Genomic DNA, 17,995 nt, shown 5'->3' on the forward strand with positions numbered 1-17,995 from the left:
ACACACATCCCACAAAAGGAGAAACAAAAGAATTTGCTTGTCCTCTATCAATACTCAGTCACTTGCAAACACTCTAGAATAGCATCTTGCACATAGCAGGGACTTGATAAATTCTTGAGAGCAAAAAGGAATCCCAGCTTTCCAACATGCATCTGAGTGAGTAAATTACATTCATAGCTTTAGGGAAAAACTTAAATCAAAGTTTGTGTTAATTATAGAATAATTGAAAATAAATAGAATAGTTACTATAGTTAGTACATAAATTATGTGTAAATTATTTTATCTAAAGAGCTAAAAATACATTCTAAAAATATTTTTAGTCCCCTTCACTATTGTTAAGCAATTCATTAGTGTCCCAGAGGAAAGGGTTTGGTAAACAAAGAAAAAACTTTAGTTCGGCCTCTGTCTTAATTATCACAAATTGCAAGTTAATGGAGCGGACTAATGAGATTTCATGGCATTCTATTTTTTCCTTGAATTTTGCAATGGAGCTACAGGTTTGCCCCGCTATCTGAAGACACAGAGTTCCTATGAAACTTTTCCTAATTTGAAATGGTGTAAACCAAAGAGTATCCCCGCTTTCTGAAAGTTCGAATTACACAACTTTGCTTTTATGAAAAACCTACGTTAGTGTGGTAATGTGTTTTTTGGTTTTTGTTGTTGTTGTTGTTGTTTTCAAAGAAGCAACATCCTCTTCGGATTTCTTTTGATTACCAAAACGAATGGCTGTGTGGGTCTTTCCTAAAAGCGGAGTGGCGCAAGGCGAGCTTTCAGAAAGCGGGGGACACCTGTAGTTCTTCCTTGTGCGGCATTTTGGCCTTAGCCAGAGTGCTGATGCGGAATTCCATCGCCAGGGGGCGCGCCTGCACCGGCGCTGCGAGCCTTGAAGTCTGCGGATTCCAATGCCTGTGTTTCCGTTGGTCTCTCATGTTTATCAACATTTCTACATATAGAGGCATTCTTAGGAGCTTTCTTTTTTGCCAACTTGCTCCTTTTTCTTTACAGACCTAAAGAGTTACATTTTAACTGATGGCATTACACAAGTTGCATGAAACTTTCCAGAAGGCTTTTTCCCCCCACCTTTTCTTTGGTTAATGTTTATATACAATTTCTTTAAAATTGGACTTGGGGAATGAAATAACACACTGCGGGTCTTTCTGATAAGAGCGAATTCCTGGATGGGCCCCACAGAAGAAAAGAATATTATTAGGATTTCGTTTTTACCTTCTCCCCTTTGATCCCATCACAGAAGCACTGGCCTTTGTCTTTGCAGACACAGCCCTAGGAAAAGGGAAAAAGAAAGAGTTTTGTTTAAAAACAGCTTAATACATCCTGGCTGACCAGGCAAAAGCAAACATATTTTTCTGTTCTTTGAGCATGAAACACCATTTGTTAGAGGAGCCACACTGGGACAATAATATATCGAGAGAAACAGAGCCGAGAAGTGAGAAGAGGTTGCATATAGGAAAGCTGTCGGGTGAATGTACATCATTTTTATTATATTGGGGAATTTAAGTTATTTATGGAAAAAAGGAAGTCATCTTTTCATGTTTCAGAATAATGTATAGTTGTACCATATGAAATTGCCGTAACCATCAGTAGAAAGTGGTCTAATGTTGGCAAGTCTCTTAGATTTAACTATATATATATGCATATGTGTATATTAACTGGTCATATCTTCTATAAGTGATTCAAAGATTTTCTTTTCCTGGAATGATGTTCAAGAAGAACAAACTAATTCAGTAGTGCATCAACGGGTTCTTAGTATAAATCAAAAATAAAAATGTAGCTGTGAGCTTGGGCGCTCTTATCCTATCACAGTTACTTTGATACATTTTAGAACCTATGCACAGGCCAACTGTAATTTCTCTGCCAGCAGAGGAACAAAGAGGTAGTTGAAAATACTAAATTTAAAATGTGCTTTGACACATGTTCTATGTTTATGTATTTATCTTTTAAATTTTTTTCTTCAGGTTAATATTAACTGAGAATGAGTTTGCTTTCCACAGGAAATGAGTATTAATTGACAGCAAAAGCAGGGCAAGTCTAGGACCTGTGCTGGCTGGTTGGTAGGAAGAAATAAAATAGAAATTACCTCAGATATTTCCAAAGTGGAGGGCCCTATTTGTTCAATTAAAATAAAATGCTCAAGTAAAAACATCTTTGTTTCCTGAACGTAGAACAGTAGGCTATGCTGCCTTTCAAGAAAGAGAAGTGCATAGTAATTTTCAGACACCAAATTTATACCTACCTCACAATTTATATAAATAGAAAGTGACTGACAAGGAAAATCTATATTCCCCTCAAGGGTTGGAGAGTTGGTATTTTTTAGAAAACGATTTTTCTGATTTTCCTCCCAGATGTTTGGGGTCATTCAGTCATACCTTGACATAATATATCAAACTTGTCTTTCTAGATTTTTAAACTTTATGTTCATTTCAATCCCATATTTAAGAAGACTCAACTGTGGGGCGCCTGGGTGGCTCAGTGAGTTAAGCCACTGCCTTCGGCTCAGGTCATGATCTCAGGGTCCTGGGATCGAGTCCCATGTTGGGCTCTCTGCTCAGCAGGGAGCCTGCTTCCCTCTCTCTCTCTCTGCCTGCTTCTCTGCCTACTTGTGATCTCTGTCAAATAAATAAATAAAATCTTAAAAAAAAATACTCAACTGAAGTAATAGTTCTCAAAGTGGGGTCCCCCCACCAGCAGCAGCCACACCACCTGTAAGCTTGTCAGAAATGTGAACCCTCAGCCCTACCGCAGTCCCCTTGGATCAGAAACCCTGATCTCAGTGGTGGGTCTCAGTATTCTGTTTTAATAGGCCCTCTGAGTGATTCTGATCCCACTGGTCTAAGCTATCATGTAAAATCTGAGTCTGCAAGCTAGAGCTAATTCTCGAAATGTGTCTGAACATTAGATCATCTGACACACTAATTTGCACATTGGTTTTCGTTTGGGATGTCTTTTTTTCCTGTCATCCCAAGCAAGTAGCCAAGTTTTTATGCCCCTCACTTTTGGGATGCTTTGTCACTGGGCTGAAAGCGAAAGCTGGCTGAAGATAAGAGCTCCAGCTTTTGTTTCTGGTTTCAGTACCTGCTGCCAGTTGGTCCCAAGAGTTGGAGGGACAAGCATGTTGCTCCCACACAGCATGTGTATGTGTGGGGGTACAGCAGGGCCTCAGAGAGGAGTCTGAGTCCTACACCCAAGAGCACTAGATATTGGATAAGGAAGCAACACCTGCGTGAGGACCCAATGCCCAGGTTCACGCAGTGGTGATGGGCCACAGTTTTCAAGTAGACAGTGAGCATCTCTGACTCTTCTGCCTCCAGACACAACACAGCACTTTCTGGGAATCTCTGGACCACGGGTAAGAGGAGGCAAATGACCAATTCTCTAAACTCTGAGAAGGTAGATGGAGTTCATGAGTCAGGCCTTATTTTATTTCTCGGAGCGAACGCCGTGTTGGCCATACGTTACTGGAAATCTTTCACATGAGCTTGAACAAGTATGTGTTTGCCCCCAAATGAGATCAGGTCTTCCTTCTTATTTGCTCCCATGAACACTTGTAGTTTCATGTTTAATGTATATTTTCCCTGGGGCCTGTAAGCCCTAGGAGGGAAGGAATTATAGTCTTATTCACATAAGTAGCCCTGATGAATAATATATACTCAGCAAATGCTTATGGATTCGGTGAATGGATGGATGGGTAGATAGAAAACTGGTAATTTGTTTACATCCAATTTGGACCTGGAATTTCAAGACACAGGAGCCTAAGGCTATTGTTGCACTACCGTGACTGAGATCTTTTCTCTACGCATGAATCATGCACAACTATCATTGAAGTGGCAAAAAATGAAACTAGAAGCCTCGGCTATTTTAATACCTGTTAAAATTAACACCAGGCTAATTAGTTAATAGTTGCTTGGACTGAAAAGTCTTTTTTGGAAACTTTGAAACCCTTCAAGAAGTTGAAAAACAGTGCAATGAACCCTTCTAGAGCTTCCTATCTAGGTATGCCAACTGTTAACATCTCTTTCTCTTTCTCTCCTTCTCTCTCTCTCTCTCTCTCTCACACACACACACACACACACACACACACGTGTTTTTGCCAAACTGCTGAAAAGTAGACTATAGACACCAGGACATTTCACTGCTAATGCTTCTGTGTGCATCTCCCCAAAACAACAGTATATTCTTATCCAGTTGAAACATCATTTCTGAAACTAAAAAATCAACACTGATTTTTTAATTTCAGGTAATTGGTAACTTCAAGTTACTGGTTCTAAAGTGAGCTCTGCAGGCTTATATAAGACTTATATAATGTTTTTACTTATAACCAATAAATGAAGTCTGTTCTCAACCCGTGGTTCTCACGGTTTCAAAGAAGAAGCCTTAGAACTCAGATGGGTGGTATTCACAGATTGGGTATAGGGCTCACTGTGTGTGACTGTATTGTTCCCTTGAGTTCCCTCTTGCCTGGGGTCTGGCTTTCCATCTTCACCCATAGTGACTTTGCTCCCCTTTTCTGATCATCAAAACCATGGTTCCTGATTTTTTACATTATTGCCCTTCAGTTGGAACATTAGGGGGTAACATATTTAGGTTTTGTTTGTATTTGGCTTCATTGTCTTTACATTAAGATAAAAACTCTATTTGATAGTTCAAAACCAGCTGGTTGGTTAAATGAAAAAGTTAGTTAAATTGAGCAATTTAAAAAAATGAACAAACAGATCCATGAACATTTTAGACATTTTATAACTTAAAATATACACATGTATGCCAAATCTTCAATCTTATAAAATAGGGTCTGGGTCTTTTCTTTGGGAATGGGTCTGCTGTTGGAATTCTGTGACACCATTCTTCCTAAGCCACACCCATGATGCACCACTGACCATTTCAGCTTCTGGTTTCTTTGAAACAGGTTAATTCCTGAAAGATGCTTATGGAGTAATTTGAGTATGGAGTCCTTCTCGACATTAAACCATGTTTTTCTCTAACTTCTTAAATGTTTTCTCAGCCATATTTAATTGAATAGCCGTTTCTAGTTGTCACAGAAACACAAATCTTAGGCATTTGTATTTAACCAATCTGTTATTTAATACTTAACGAAATCACTTTGTTACTACAATAAGTACAACTGATAGAAACAACTAACTCTTGGCAACCATAAAACTCCACGAGTGGAGCAGGCATATGCCAATGTACTAGGGAGAAGCCTATGGGTCTCAGGTGGGCAGTGTCAGTGGGCATCGACTGATAGATTATAGAGCAGGTATGGAGAGTTCTGGTCAGTCCAACAGTCACTCAAAAGGAGAGTCATTGTGAGAGCATCTATCTGTCCACCATGTCACCCACATGCAGTGGTCAGCACAGCTGGCAAGATTCCAGAGCTAGGTCCAGGGTTGTTTCTAGGCTTAGCAGAAATGCTCCAAAACTCTTCCAGTTTTAATTTGCAGTTAAAATGACAAGGCATGGCCAGCTTATATATTTGCAAAATTGGACTGACCTAGGACTTCAGAGTATGTGACAATTTTGCTGACACACGGATGCACCACCTGAGTGAATAAATTCAAAATTATAGCTAGGGGCCCTCTCTGGCTTTTGTTCAACTGCTACCTTGGAAGCAAGTGCTGCACCTTTGATACATCTGAGAGCACTTCCCAGGCCATGGAAATTAGGCTCTTCACTTTTTAGATGGTAATGACAGTAGCCTCAGACTCAAGATATTCATTTCTCTTAATTAAGCTGTTTTTCCTGAACTAATTTCTAAATTTGCAAATGTGTATGAATAATTCAAATAGATTATTTGGCAAAAAGGTACAGTGACTCTATTTTCATTATCACTGAGTTTGATCCACTTTTTTTGCAGCCACTTTTGAAACACCACGGAATGTTTTTCCATGGTAGAATAGACTATAACCCATTACCCTCTATTCAAATGCTAAATCACTTAAAAAATCAGCTTGGCCAAGTGCTACTGGCCATTAAGAAAGCAGAACTAATGAATATTTCTTAAGCAAAAATTTTATGACTTTTCCTCTTCCAATAATAAAGTAACTCTTAGTTTCCACATACCTTAATGAAATAAGAAATCATTTGTCATGAGTAGAAAGCTCTTAATAATGATTTTATGGGTTTTTGCACCCCGCTAGCCATTAATACATCAGGAAGTGATCCAAGATTACATGATGTTTTAGCACTTTTGAATATTAAATAGTTAAAACTCGTGAGAATGATTCATTTAAAGGTCACATGCATTTTTTACAATCTCACTTAAAATGTAAAATAAACTGTGATAGTAGAGAATCTTAATAGGTTTAGAAGTCAAGAAATAACAGTTCTTAGGCCATACCTACATAGGATCTGTTCCCAGATTTGTTAGCTGTGAACTGGAGCTTAGGACAATTGCTTAATCCTTCCAAGTTACCTTTTCTTTAACGGAAGATATTAAGATCTATCCTCCAGGGGGGTTTTTTGTGAGTAGGATTTGGGATGCTATCCCTAAGGAGCCTGCAGAGTGCCCTGCTTCCAGTCAAAGGGGGTCACTTCTCTCCCCTTTCTTGCTGTACTAGGCCAAAGGACACACACACTATTATCTGATACTTCCTACCATCTGTCCCATCTGCACATGTCCTGATTCTAACAGCAACAGTAAGAGACTGAAATGTATTTTTGTTTGACTACAAATGAATTAAGTAGTATTTGTTAATAGTATTCTTAGAGTATATTGAATATACTAGTTGATATTATTTATACATGAGCACAGATATATTTACTTGTTTAATAAAATATTGGTTGGAAACCCCAATGGTCCCTGATGCTGATACATGAAAGATGCCAAGTCAAGTGTATTATATAAAGGCAGCATGCGCTTCCCAGGAGGTCTGATCGGCTGGCTCTCCCACTGGTCTCTTTGTCTCAGCTCCCAGCCTGCCCTTGGACTGCCCACGAATTGCCCCCATGTTGCCCTCTCTTCCCAGCAATGTTGTAGAAGGGTTAAGGGTACTGTTTCCAGGGCAGACTTCCTGAGTCTGCATCCCAGCTCTGCCAAGTCATTTGTATAACTTTAGGTGCTCTCTAGTGCCTTAGTTTCCACAGCTGTAAAACGGGGTCAAATGGGTTAATATTGGTAAAGCACTTAAATGAATATATAGCACTTGGGGTTGTGAAGGGAACCAGAATATGTCACCCCAATATTCCTCTCTGACATAAAAATTATTTTGAATTGAAAGCAATAATGAGGCAGTAAATGCAGAGAAGGTTCCCCTTTTCTATGTAAAGGAAAGAAACTGGAGACAGATTCTCATTAGTCTAGAGATAGCACCAGAGGAATTTCATTTTTTAAAAAATTTTATTTATTTATTTGACAGACAGAGATCACAAGCAGGCAGAGAGGCAGGCAGGGGGTTGGGGGGAAGAAAGCTCCCCGCTGAGCAGACAGCCTAATGCCGGGCTCGGGATCATTACCTAAGCCGAAGGCAGAGGCTTTAACCACTGAGCCACCCAGGGGCTCCACCAGAGGAATTTCAAATAAACCTACTCCTAGTTACCTCTCCACCACTTACAACCACAAGCCCAAACCCCTTGTCTTGTTAATTCTTCACAAATTTATTGCTTCTTTGTCTAAAAGGTATAAAGTTTCCTGCTCTGGTCACTTCTTTGGATCTTCATTCTCTTGTGAAGACTCCCATGAGCATGTAAAATATTAATTAAATTAGTGTGCTTTTCTCCTGTTAATCTGTCTTTGTCAGTTTAAATTTTAGTCCCAGTCAGGGACCCTAAGAGGGTCAAGGAAAATTTTTTCCTCCCCGACAGCTGTTACTGCGGCTATCAACAGTTTGGGCAATTACTAATGTATTAAATTAATATTGTTACTTAAATGTCCATGAGTTGAGGGCTTACTATGTTTTCTAGACTACAAGGAGAAACAATGTCTCACAATTCCTTCTATCTCCTCAGCACGGACAGGCAGCAAACATTTCTCTTTCTACTCCTAAAACAAATAAAGAATCTAGTTATGAACATACATTTTTACTGGTCATTAATAGGCCAGGAAATCATTTCCAAATAATCTTGGAATGCTTCTGCTTTCTGCCTTCAAAACCTCGTATGCCCATCGTACCAACATTCTGGTGAAACAGAAGTGGACTTCCCTGCCTGCCCCCAGCCTCTCCTCCCCCACGTTCAGCCCAGACTGGTTTAGTGTAAGGGGAAGTTGGCAGCGTTCAAAGCTGGTTAACACTCTACTGAGCAGGTCTGTTGATTCTGCATTATGATTATTGATCCTTTGCCCAGCCAATAGCCTGAGGCGAAAGTTTTTGTGTGTGAAAAGAGCTGACCGAGTGTGGCTGACTGAGCCAGACAGACTCCATGAGCCGCTCTTCGCAGGGCCCCTCCATCCCGCGTCTGCCTTAAGCAACTGACCATGAGCCTTGGCAGCATGCCCTCCAGTAAAGGAGAAGGACACCCGTGCACCGCGCTCGTGGTGGCCCCTTCTTCCCCGCCCAGGAGCCCTTGTCACCACACTTGGATATCATAGAAATCTCACTGGAGCTGCCACTTCCTATCTTTCAACCCCTGTCCAGAGAGACATCACTAGTCTAGACATCTAAATCAGCCACCCGTTTTTGTTTTTCTGGACGACAGCAAGCATGCACATTACTGGCTCTGACAAAGAAGGTGGCAATCAGAGGTCTCTGGTACATTTGGGAATACATCGGTAAGAAAGTTCTGTCCATCTTGTATAAGGCAGTGAGTGGAATTTATACCTATAATCATTAACTCCAGGTTTTCGGGGTTTTTTTTCCCCCCTTGCCCTAAAAGGTTTTAAGTCTAACAGGACTAAGAGTCCTTCACCATTCATGTAAGATTAACAGACTCTGAAGGATCCCATGATAAGGATGCTGTAGAGGAAATGAACTTGGATCCTTCCTAATATGATTTCAGTAGTTAACATTTTTTTGAACAGTGACTACATAGGACACTGCTCAGGCTCTCTGCTTTGTGTATGGCCTCATTTACACCCAGTAACAATTCTGTGAGGTAGGTACTAAAATTAGCTCTACCTTCGAGCTATGAAAACTGGATGTCAGAGGCCAGAGGTCTTTATGAATGGAGCTGGGGGAGATGGATCCAGCTGGTTTGATCCAGGACCACATTCTCATCCACTATACTATATTTAATTATTGGCTGGCTTTGTAGGCTACTGAGGCATTGGGGAAGGGACTCAGATGTATCTCTTCCCCTCACACTGTCACTGTGCCCCCAACGATGGCATGTAAAATCCCAGGGATAAATGTAACATCGTAGTTCATGGAGTTTACAGTATAAATCAGGAGTTGGTGCACTGCAGCCCACAGGCCAAATCCAGTCTGTGTCTGTTTTTGCACTACTTTCGACCTAAGAATTTATAGTTTCCAAACAGTTGGGAAAAAATAAAAAGAACCATAGTATTTTGTAACAGGTGAAAATTGCCAGAGTGGCACCCAGGACTCTCTCTCTTCCCCCTGTCCCCTCCTCATATTCTTCCACTTCCTCCCACCATACTTCAGTCCAAGGGTTATTGGCAGGGAGGGCACAGTTAATGCAAATTGTGGGTTGGAAGAATCCAGAAGATCATCTAGTCTAATAGTTCTTTATGTTTTGTACTTCACAAGGCAGCAAAATTAAAAAACAATTAATGGAAACGAACAGTGGATTGTTTTATTTATATTTTGATATGTAAGGGCAATGGCTCTCTTCAAATATGCATAAGCAAATCTATCTTCCCAACCATGAGCCAATAGCAAATCTATCATCTACTATCGTCATCCCTTAAGAGAAAACAGGGATTTTTGGAGCACCTGGGTGGCTCAGTGGGTTAAGCCTATGCCTTAGGTACAGGTCATGATCTCAGGGTCCTGGGATTGGGCCCCACATCAGGGTCTCTGCTCAGCAGGGAGCCTGCTTTATCACACCCCCTCCCCCCACCTGCTGCTCTGCCTACTTGCGATCTCTCTTGCTCTCTGTCAAATAAATAAATAAAATATTTTTTAAAAAACAGGTTTTGTTTTGTTTTGTTTTAAAGACTCACCTATTTATTTGAGAGAGAGGGAGCAAGAGCTTGTGTGTGCTCTTGCCCCCGAGGGGAAGGGGTAGAGTGTCTTAAGCCCACTCCATACTGAGCGTGCGGGGCTCACATGGAGCCTGACAGGGCTCTATTTCATAACCCCAATCACAACCCTGATCATGATGCCAGCTGCAAACAAGGCACTTAACCAACTACACCACCCAGGCGCCCCAAGAGAAAACAAATTAGAGCACTGTTAACGAAGCAAGTAAATGCTCATAGACTACAAGCTGCTCCCTTAAAGTAAAAATAAGTAAGTTTTACTTCATAGGCAATACCTACGCTGTTCTTTTCTCATTTCCCTTGGTCTGGTGAAAGTCTACACCATCCAACACAGGCATGACTTTGGGAAGCACTGAACTAGTCATAACTATCTTCTCTCTGCCATTCACATCCCTTCTGGTCAGCCACTATCTGCTTCGTGACCTACGACCGCATGGTTTTCTCTCTGAGAGATCTCAGCAAGCTAATCTCATACAGTGTAATGCATGTTGCATTTAAAAATATGCCCTATAAACTGACACATTTTTTACTGATAAATGTCTCTTACACACACACACACACACACACACACACACACCCCTCCATTAATGCCCCACATGGTAGAAAATTCAAACTCCCGACTGACAGGCAAGACACATTTTGGGGCACATGGGACCCTTTAGCTTGCCTGTTTGGTTTGCCTATATGTAGGACCAGGTCTTTTAAAAAATATTTTTGATACTATTACTTGTTTAAAAAAGTCAGAGGGAGAGATAAAACAGAAGAGACTGTGGACTCTGAGAGAGAAACTGAGGGTTTTGGGGGGGTGGGAAGGTGAGCCTGGTGGTGGGTATTATGGAGGGCATGGATTGCATGGAGCACTGGGTGTGGTGCATAAACAATGAATTTTGGAACACACAAAAAAATGAATTTAATTTAAAAAAAAGAAAAAGAAGTATCTTGTGGGGGCACCTGGGTGGCTCAGTTTTTGGGCGTCTGCTTTCAGCTCAGGTCATGATCCCAGGGTACTTGGATCGAGCCCCATGTTGGGCTCCCTGCTCAGTGGGAAGGCTGCTTCTCTCTCTCCCACTCCCCTTGCTGGTGTTCCCTCTCTCGCTGTGTCTCTCTCTGTCAAATAATAAATAAAATTTTTAAAAAGTATCCTGTATATAAAACTAATCTAGGGTCACCTGGGTGGCTCAGTGTGTTAATGCCTCTGCTTTCGGTCCTGGGATCGAGCCCCGCATCGGGCTCTCTGCTCAGCAGGGAGCCTGCTTCCCTTCCTCTCTCTCTGCCTGCTTCTCTGTCTACTTGTGATCTCTGCCTGTCAAATAAATAAATAAAATCTTTAAAAAAATGTAAAAAATTTTAAAAAAAAAACCTCATCTATTTCTTTTTCATTTGTCAACCCGTGAAGAAGCACAGTAGAACCAGGCATGTCAAGGTTCTCGTTCATCTCTCCAGGGATGTTTCTTCATGTGGGAGAGAATCTGGAAAAGCGGCCCTTAGCTCTTGTCCATGTGGAGAATGGTCACATGGCTTTCACTACTTCCAAAAGCTGTCACTTGGCTAATTATACCAACTGTCAATAGCAAATCTAAAGTGATTTTCAGAGTTTTACAGTTTTCAGCTTTGGGTTCTGGGAGAGCTGCTAGAAGTGTTTAGAAACCTTGCACTCGGGGTGCCCGGGTGGCTCAGTGGGTTAAAGCCTCTGCCTTTGGCTCGGGTCTGCTCTGTGGAGGGCCTGCTTCCTCCTCTCTCTCTGTCTCTGCCTGCCTCCCTGCCTACTTGTGATCTCTCTCTCTGTCAAATGAATAAATAAAATCTTAAAAAAAAAAAAAAAAAGAAACCTTGCACTCGATCAAATAAATATAAGATGATGATTCAAGAGAAAATCCATTTTCTATCTGTGAACCTAAAGGTAACTCAAAAGGAAGACAAGAAGCTGAAGGTCCCTCTTTAGACAAGGTCAGTTTTCCAAATGGAAGCCTTGTTTGGATTTTTGGGGGAGATTCCGATGTGCCTGTTTGAAAATATGGACACGATTTGGGTAGCAGTATTATTCTGAATAATAAGGAGAAAAAACAGGCTCACTTATGTATGTAAAAGTTAATCCAGAAAGATAGTTGTTTATTTTTTTAATTAAAAAAATTTTTTTAAAAGATTTTATTTATTTATTTGACAGTGTTCACAAGTAGGCAGAGAGAGGGAGAAGCAGGCTCCCTGCTGAACAGAGTCTGATGTGGGGCTTGATCCCAGGATTCTCCACCACGACCTGAGCTGAAGGCAGAGGCTTAACTCACTGAGCTATACAGCTGCCCCGAAAGATAGTTGTTTAAATACTTTTATATTTATCCTCTTTTTTTGCATGTGTGTGAAAACCAGAATAAGACGGATAAAGAACCAAAAACAGTACCAAATCACAAGATGAGAAAAACAAGTGAGCAGACAAAAACAGATCAAAAGTGTCAATTGTTGGAAGCTGGGTGACCAGTGAAAGCTTCATGTCAACTGGACCATGACATTTGTAAATACTTTGACACATATCCTCTGTTCCAATAAAAGATAAGACAAAAAACCAGAAAATAAAGACAAACTCAAAAACAAGATAAATATTTCTAGTGAGTAACATTCATTGACAACACAAAGCATTGGGGGGGTGGGTACTGAATCATCACATGGTTGGACTGAGTCTAGAAGCCAACTATGGTGGTTTGGAATTTGGCACCTGTGCATAGTAAGGAACATGAACCAAGAAACACCATTTTAACATTATTTAGAGTCATGAGGCATTTCCAATAGGGTCCATTCCAAAAGGGTGGGTACACACAGAGGAGAAAGAAAAAAGAAACAACAAAAATTGGAATACAGAGCTGTGGTAGCTAGTCTCTAAGATGGTCCCTAGTGATTCCTCCTCCTGGCATTCATGCCTTTTTGTAGTCCCATCACATATTGAACCAGGGTCGGTCTGTAGGACCAACAGAATAGGACAAGCATGATGCTATGTCACTTGAGACTAAGTCATAAAATAAAATTGTGATATCTGCTCTGTCTTGGGTTACTTGCTATGAGGAATCCAGCTGCCATGTCAAGTCAAGGAGCCTTATGAAGAGGTCCATGCATTAAAGAACTGAGGCCTCTGGGAACAACCCTATGAATGAGTTATTTGACTCTGTCAAGACTTAGATGACTACTGCTTCAGCCTACAGCTTCTGAAAGGCATGAGGGACCTGGAGATAGCACCCCCAGACTTCTGCTCCTAGGATTCCTGGCCCTCAAAAAATGTATAGAATAATAGATGTTCACTGCGTTGAACTGAACAATTGGGGGCTAATCAATTAGATAGTAGTGAATAATACAGGGTATCCAATTAAAATTAAAAGTTTGATGGAAATGATAAAAGAGAAATTTAGGAACTTTCTCAGAAAATAGGGCAAAAGAAGAAGAGGTGAACAATAACGAAAAAAAGCACAAAAGTTTTGAGGATCAATTCAGGATGTCCAGTATCTGACCAAATGGGATTTCAGAAAGGCCAAGGAGAGAAAATTAGAAGAAATTATCGAAGAAATAATATAAGAAATGATTCTCTCAGTGAAGAATATAAATGTTTTCATTGATAGGGCCCACTGAATATCCCCTTACAAATACACACATCTGAGGTATATTATCAAAGCATTCCAGAACATTGGGGACCATGAGAAGATTCTAGAAGGAAACAACAAGAAGAAACAGTCACATACAAAGATCTTAGAATCCAATGACACATTGGATGTGTCAACAATAAGACTACAAGGGAGATATGGCATGATGCTTTCAGAATTCTAGGGCAAATTGATTTTCAGTGTAGTCTTTGATACTCACCAAATGATACATTAAGTTTGAGGACACACAGATTATATTCAGGTCCATAAGGAAGCAAAAATATTACCATCCTGGCATTCTTCCATGGTTAACTACTAGAGGATGTGTTCCACCAAAAAAAGGAATCAGGTCAAGAAAGGGGAAGACCTGGGATCGAGGAGAGAGGCTCTAACTCGGAATGAGTGTCTCAGGATGACCAAGGTATAAATAACTCAGACTAGAGCCAGAGGGTGGCAGCCCCTGGGGGACACCAAGGAAACTGACAAGTGTGACTAGAAAATTTAAAAACTTCAGGAAAAACAAAAGTTTGTCCAAGAAAGTTCACATACATGAAAAGCAGTGGCTTAGTAATGAACACAATTTCCAAAACTATATACTACTGATATAACCAAGTTTTGATCTAAGCATGTTGGGAAGATTTGAAGAAAAGGGGGGTGTAGGTCACAGAAGTGTCCTCACCTACTGAGCTGCATGTCAGTAGTGTTAGGGGCGCCTGGGTGGCTCTGTTGTTAAGCATCTGCCTTCAGCTCAGGTCATGATCCCAGGACCCTGGCATCCAGCCCCACATTGGGCTACCTACTGGGCAGGAAGCCTCCTTCTCCCTCCCCCACTCCACTGCTTATGTTCCCTCTCTTCCTGTGTCTCTCTCTGTCAAACAAATAAATAAAATAAAATAAATAAACAAATAAATAAAATGTCTGCCTCTTTGGGGGGATGCGTGGGAGGGTAGGTTAGAGGGGATCTTTGTTTTACTCTAAGTCTTTTAATACTACAAATATTTTATTATTATTATTATTTACTCTCTGTATTTTTTACTCTGCTCAAAATTCACAATAAAAAAGAAAGTTCATCTCAAAACCAGAAAATTTCCTATTAAGTTCACATTTAAAGTCTAAGAAGTTATTGTTTTCTCAACCTAAAAGCATTCTAAGTTCATCTTCAGTGATGTTTTTCTCCAATTTGGAAAATCACCAATCTAGCTTTGACTTCCCAGTAGAAAAAAAAAATACAGTAAGAATAAACATAGGAAAATTTTAAAGGAAAATGATTCAACCACTTGATGAAGTCACATTCAGCAGATTCGCTGCCAATGAAGGTCAGTCCTGGAGGTTGCCTGGCCTACCACTTGCTGGGGAGGCGGGGCACCGACACTCTGTGTTGTTCTAAATCATACACTATTAAGACTGCAAGTGGCATTAGGGTTCATCTGTCTCATACTGGATTGGTCCAGATTTTATGTGGAGCCCAGAACCTCTCCTTTTCTCTTGAGCAGAGGAGCTGACTACATTTTAGGAAGACTGCGGAACTTCCAAGCATAGAGGCCAGTTCTCTTGCCCATGGGCTAGTTCTCTTGCCCATTGCCCTGTCTGGATTGGAGAGGTAGCACCTACAAACCTGCAGGCTTGGTCTCAGCTGTGCCCACACTATAGAAAAAAAATTCTTTAGGGCTGATTTGGGTTGGGGCTCCATGGAAATATTTTCTCCCTAAGAGTGGAGGACAGTAAATGCTGTCTAACACTTTGATAGGAGCAGGACAGAAGCCGACAAATCACAAATATAGAAGCTCTCTAAAGGATAAGGAGAGAATCTGATATCCTGACTTGCCTTTTAAAATAAACTATAGAAATGTTGGAGTTTTTGTTGCATTTGTTATGATTAATGTGCTTCGTTGATAGCACCAGTTCAAATCAAACCGTCATTAAGAAAAAAATATCTGTTATTTTCATGGTGTTCTGACTGAAAGTTAGGATAGTGATTCTCAACCACTAGTATACATAAATTTTCTGGAACCCTTAGCAGTCTTAATTTTTCCAGGACCGCAAGTCTAGAGAATAGCTCTGAGTGCCTGGAATCTGTATTTGTATTTAAAGTCTAATAAATTATGCATTTAAAGTCTACTAAGTTATCTCCTGTATGCCCAGGAGACTGGGTTGCAGGGGTTCCCCCGACACACTTTGAGAGTCAACTTTACCTCTTGAGCATTAAGCAGAAACTGAACCTCATCGGAAAACGATTGCACTTAAGTCTGTGGTATTTATGAAATAAGAAAACAGTATTTATTTTTTAAAATAGAAGTTAGGATTAATTATCAACCATAAATAAATTTCCCAAATTGTATTATGTCTCTCCTCTGATTAAAATTGTTTGTTCATTCCTTACGGCTGGCAGTGCCAAGTCTAAACTCATCAGAATGACGTACGAGGCTCTTTGTATTCTGGTCCCCCTTCTTTCCCCAGCCTCTGAGGCCACTGGTCACCCCGAGCTCTCTTTTGCATTCCTGGGATTTTCCACATGGTCCCTCTTTGGCCTGAATGCCCACTTCTCAATACCCCTTACTCTGCTTGGCTAAGTTGTGCTCATTCTGGTGCAGTTCAAAGGTTACCTCTTTCCGGAAGACTAGCTCCTTAAATCTTCTGGTAGTTACTTGCTCTCTCCTCTGTTTCGTGCATAACTGCTCTCATAACACATATTTAATTGCACTGTAATTATTTGTTTCTCCATCACCTCACAAAGCTTCTCATAGGAAGTCACATTTTACTCATCTCTATGTTCCTAGGAGAGGGGACAATCTACAGGGCAGGGGAGGAACAAAGCAGTTGTCCCAGGGAGAAACTGCTTATCCGTGTCATATGACATGTGGACCTGCCTGATTATAAAACGAGGCCCTCAGGATGAACCTGAGTGGTGGGGGTGGGGGGCCCCTGTATATGGACTATATATGGAAAGGTATAAAGAGAAATGTAACAAATACCTCTTCACCTACCCCCAGCATAAGAAATAGCACATTACAAATACGGTTGAGGTCCCCTGTGTTGTCTCTGAATCTTCGATAAAGTTTGTTCTGTAAAACTGCCTCATCCTCTGGGAAAGCTGAACAAGCAGTGCACTGTCCTGCTCCGGTCCACGAGTGGAAGAATAAATGTGGAAATTGAGATGTTGGTGTGATTCAGTCTTCAGCAAGTACAGGAAATCAGAAGGAGAAGCTCCCAAGAGAATGCAGGCCCCAGGGAATTTGCAGAAATCTTGGGCAGAATTTGGATTTCCCATGGATTTGAGATGGTATTCAAAGAATTTCAAGTCGTTTTAAATCTCAAAGGACAGGATACTCCTACATGGCCCTGGGGCTACAGTCACCAATAGTAGGTGTTCAATAAATATCGACCCTCTGAAAAAAAAAAGCTTCCAGGGTACTAAATCCATCAAGTGGGTAGGCATAATTTGTATGACTATATATGCCAGATAACTATTATTAAAGCAACAAAAGAAAGTTAAAAATGAAATGGGGCACATGTCAAGAATAGTACAATGCTTCATGGCACTGAAAACAGACTATGGAGAGATAAGCATATAAATATGGTGATGACAGCTGGAGCGAGACACCATACAAAAATAAATAAGAAAGTGTAAGCTATGTCTCCAGAAAAACAAACATTTGGATATTTTAGACATTAATGATTGACTGAAATTTTTCTTCCAGATGACTAATGTCAGGTAAATAAAAATCATAGGAGCAGGTAGACGAGAAAACCAGAGTCCTTAGGACTGGCTCTGGGAAAAAAGAAATGCACAGTGTAGTATTACAAGTAGGAGGGTCTAAGAGGAGGTAAAAGGCATGAGCCCCAGAGCACAGTGAGCAGAAAAGGCAAAGATAAAACAGAAATAATGGGTCAGAGGGCAGAGACTTCACTCCATGCTTTTATTTTAGATAGGAAGAAGGGAAATTCTGCACAATGGTGATATCTCTTTTGGAGGGAAAGAAAAGAATATGAAAAACAGAGTTTTTCTTTTCTTTCTTTCTTTCTTTCTTTCTTTCTTTTTTTTTTTTTAGTTCCCTATTTTAGAATAAAAAGGAAAAGCAAGCAAAAATAAAATTTCAGAATTCAAAGCAACTGAGAACCCGATCACAAAATCTCTAAATGTTAAACATCAGGTGTCTTTTGGAGCTCCCTGAAGATGACTGTATTTTCACACCTCCCCTAGTATTTGCTTTCTCTTCATATTAAAAATATTGTTTGTTGTTGCTAAAATAGAGTTTGATTGTTCGAC

At 40.5% G+C, this 17,995-nt stretch overlaps 1 protein-coding gene and 1 long non-coding RNA gene across 3 annotated transcripts in view; one reads left to right on the plus strand and one right to left on the minus strand.

Moving 5' to 3' along the window:
• COL4A3 (collagen type IV alpha 3 chain) overlaps nt 1-17,995 on the minus strand; it is a 127,483-nt gene that overhangs the window by 64,093 nt on the left and 45,395 nt on the right. For both annotated transcript variants that reach the window (XM_082690165.1, XM_082690164.1), the window contains exon 2: nt 1,225-1,281. In XM_082690165.1, coding sequence (XP_082546291.1) covers nt 1,225-1,281 — 57 coding nt within the window. The remainder of the gene's footprint in view (nt 1-1,224; nt 1,282-17,995) is intronic.
• LOC309844028 lies at nt 1,156-12,700 on the plus strand. Its single transcript, XR_014300450.1, has 2 exons — nt 1,156-1,477; nt 12,473-12,700. It is a non-coding gene; the product is annotated as an uncharacterized lncRNA (long non-coding RNA).

Source organism: Mustela nivalis (assembly GCF_964662115.1).
Source record: "Mustela nivalis genome assembly, chromosome: 11".
Lineage (NCBI taxonomy): Eukaryota > Metazoa > Chordata > Mammalia > Carnivora > Mustelidae > Mustela > Mustela nivalis.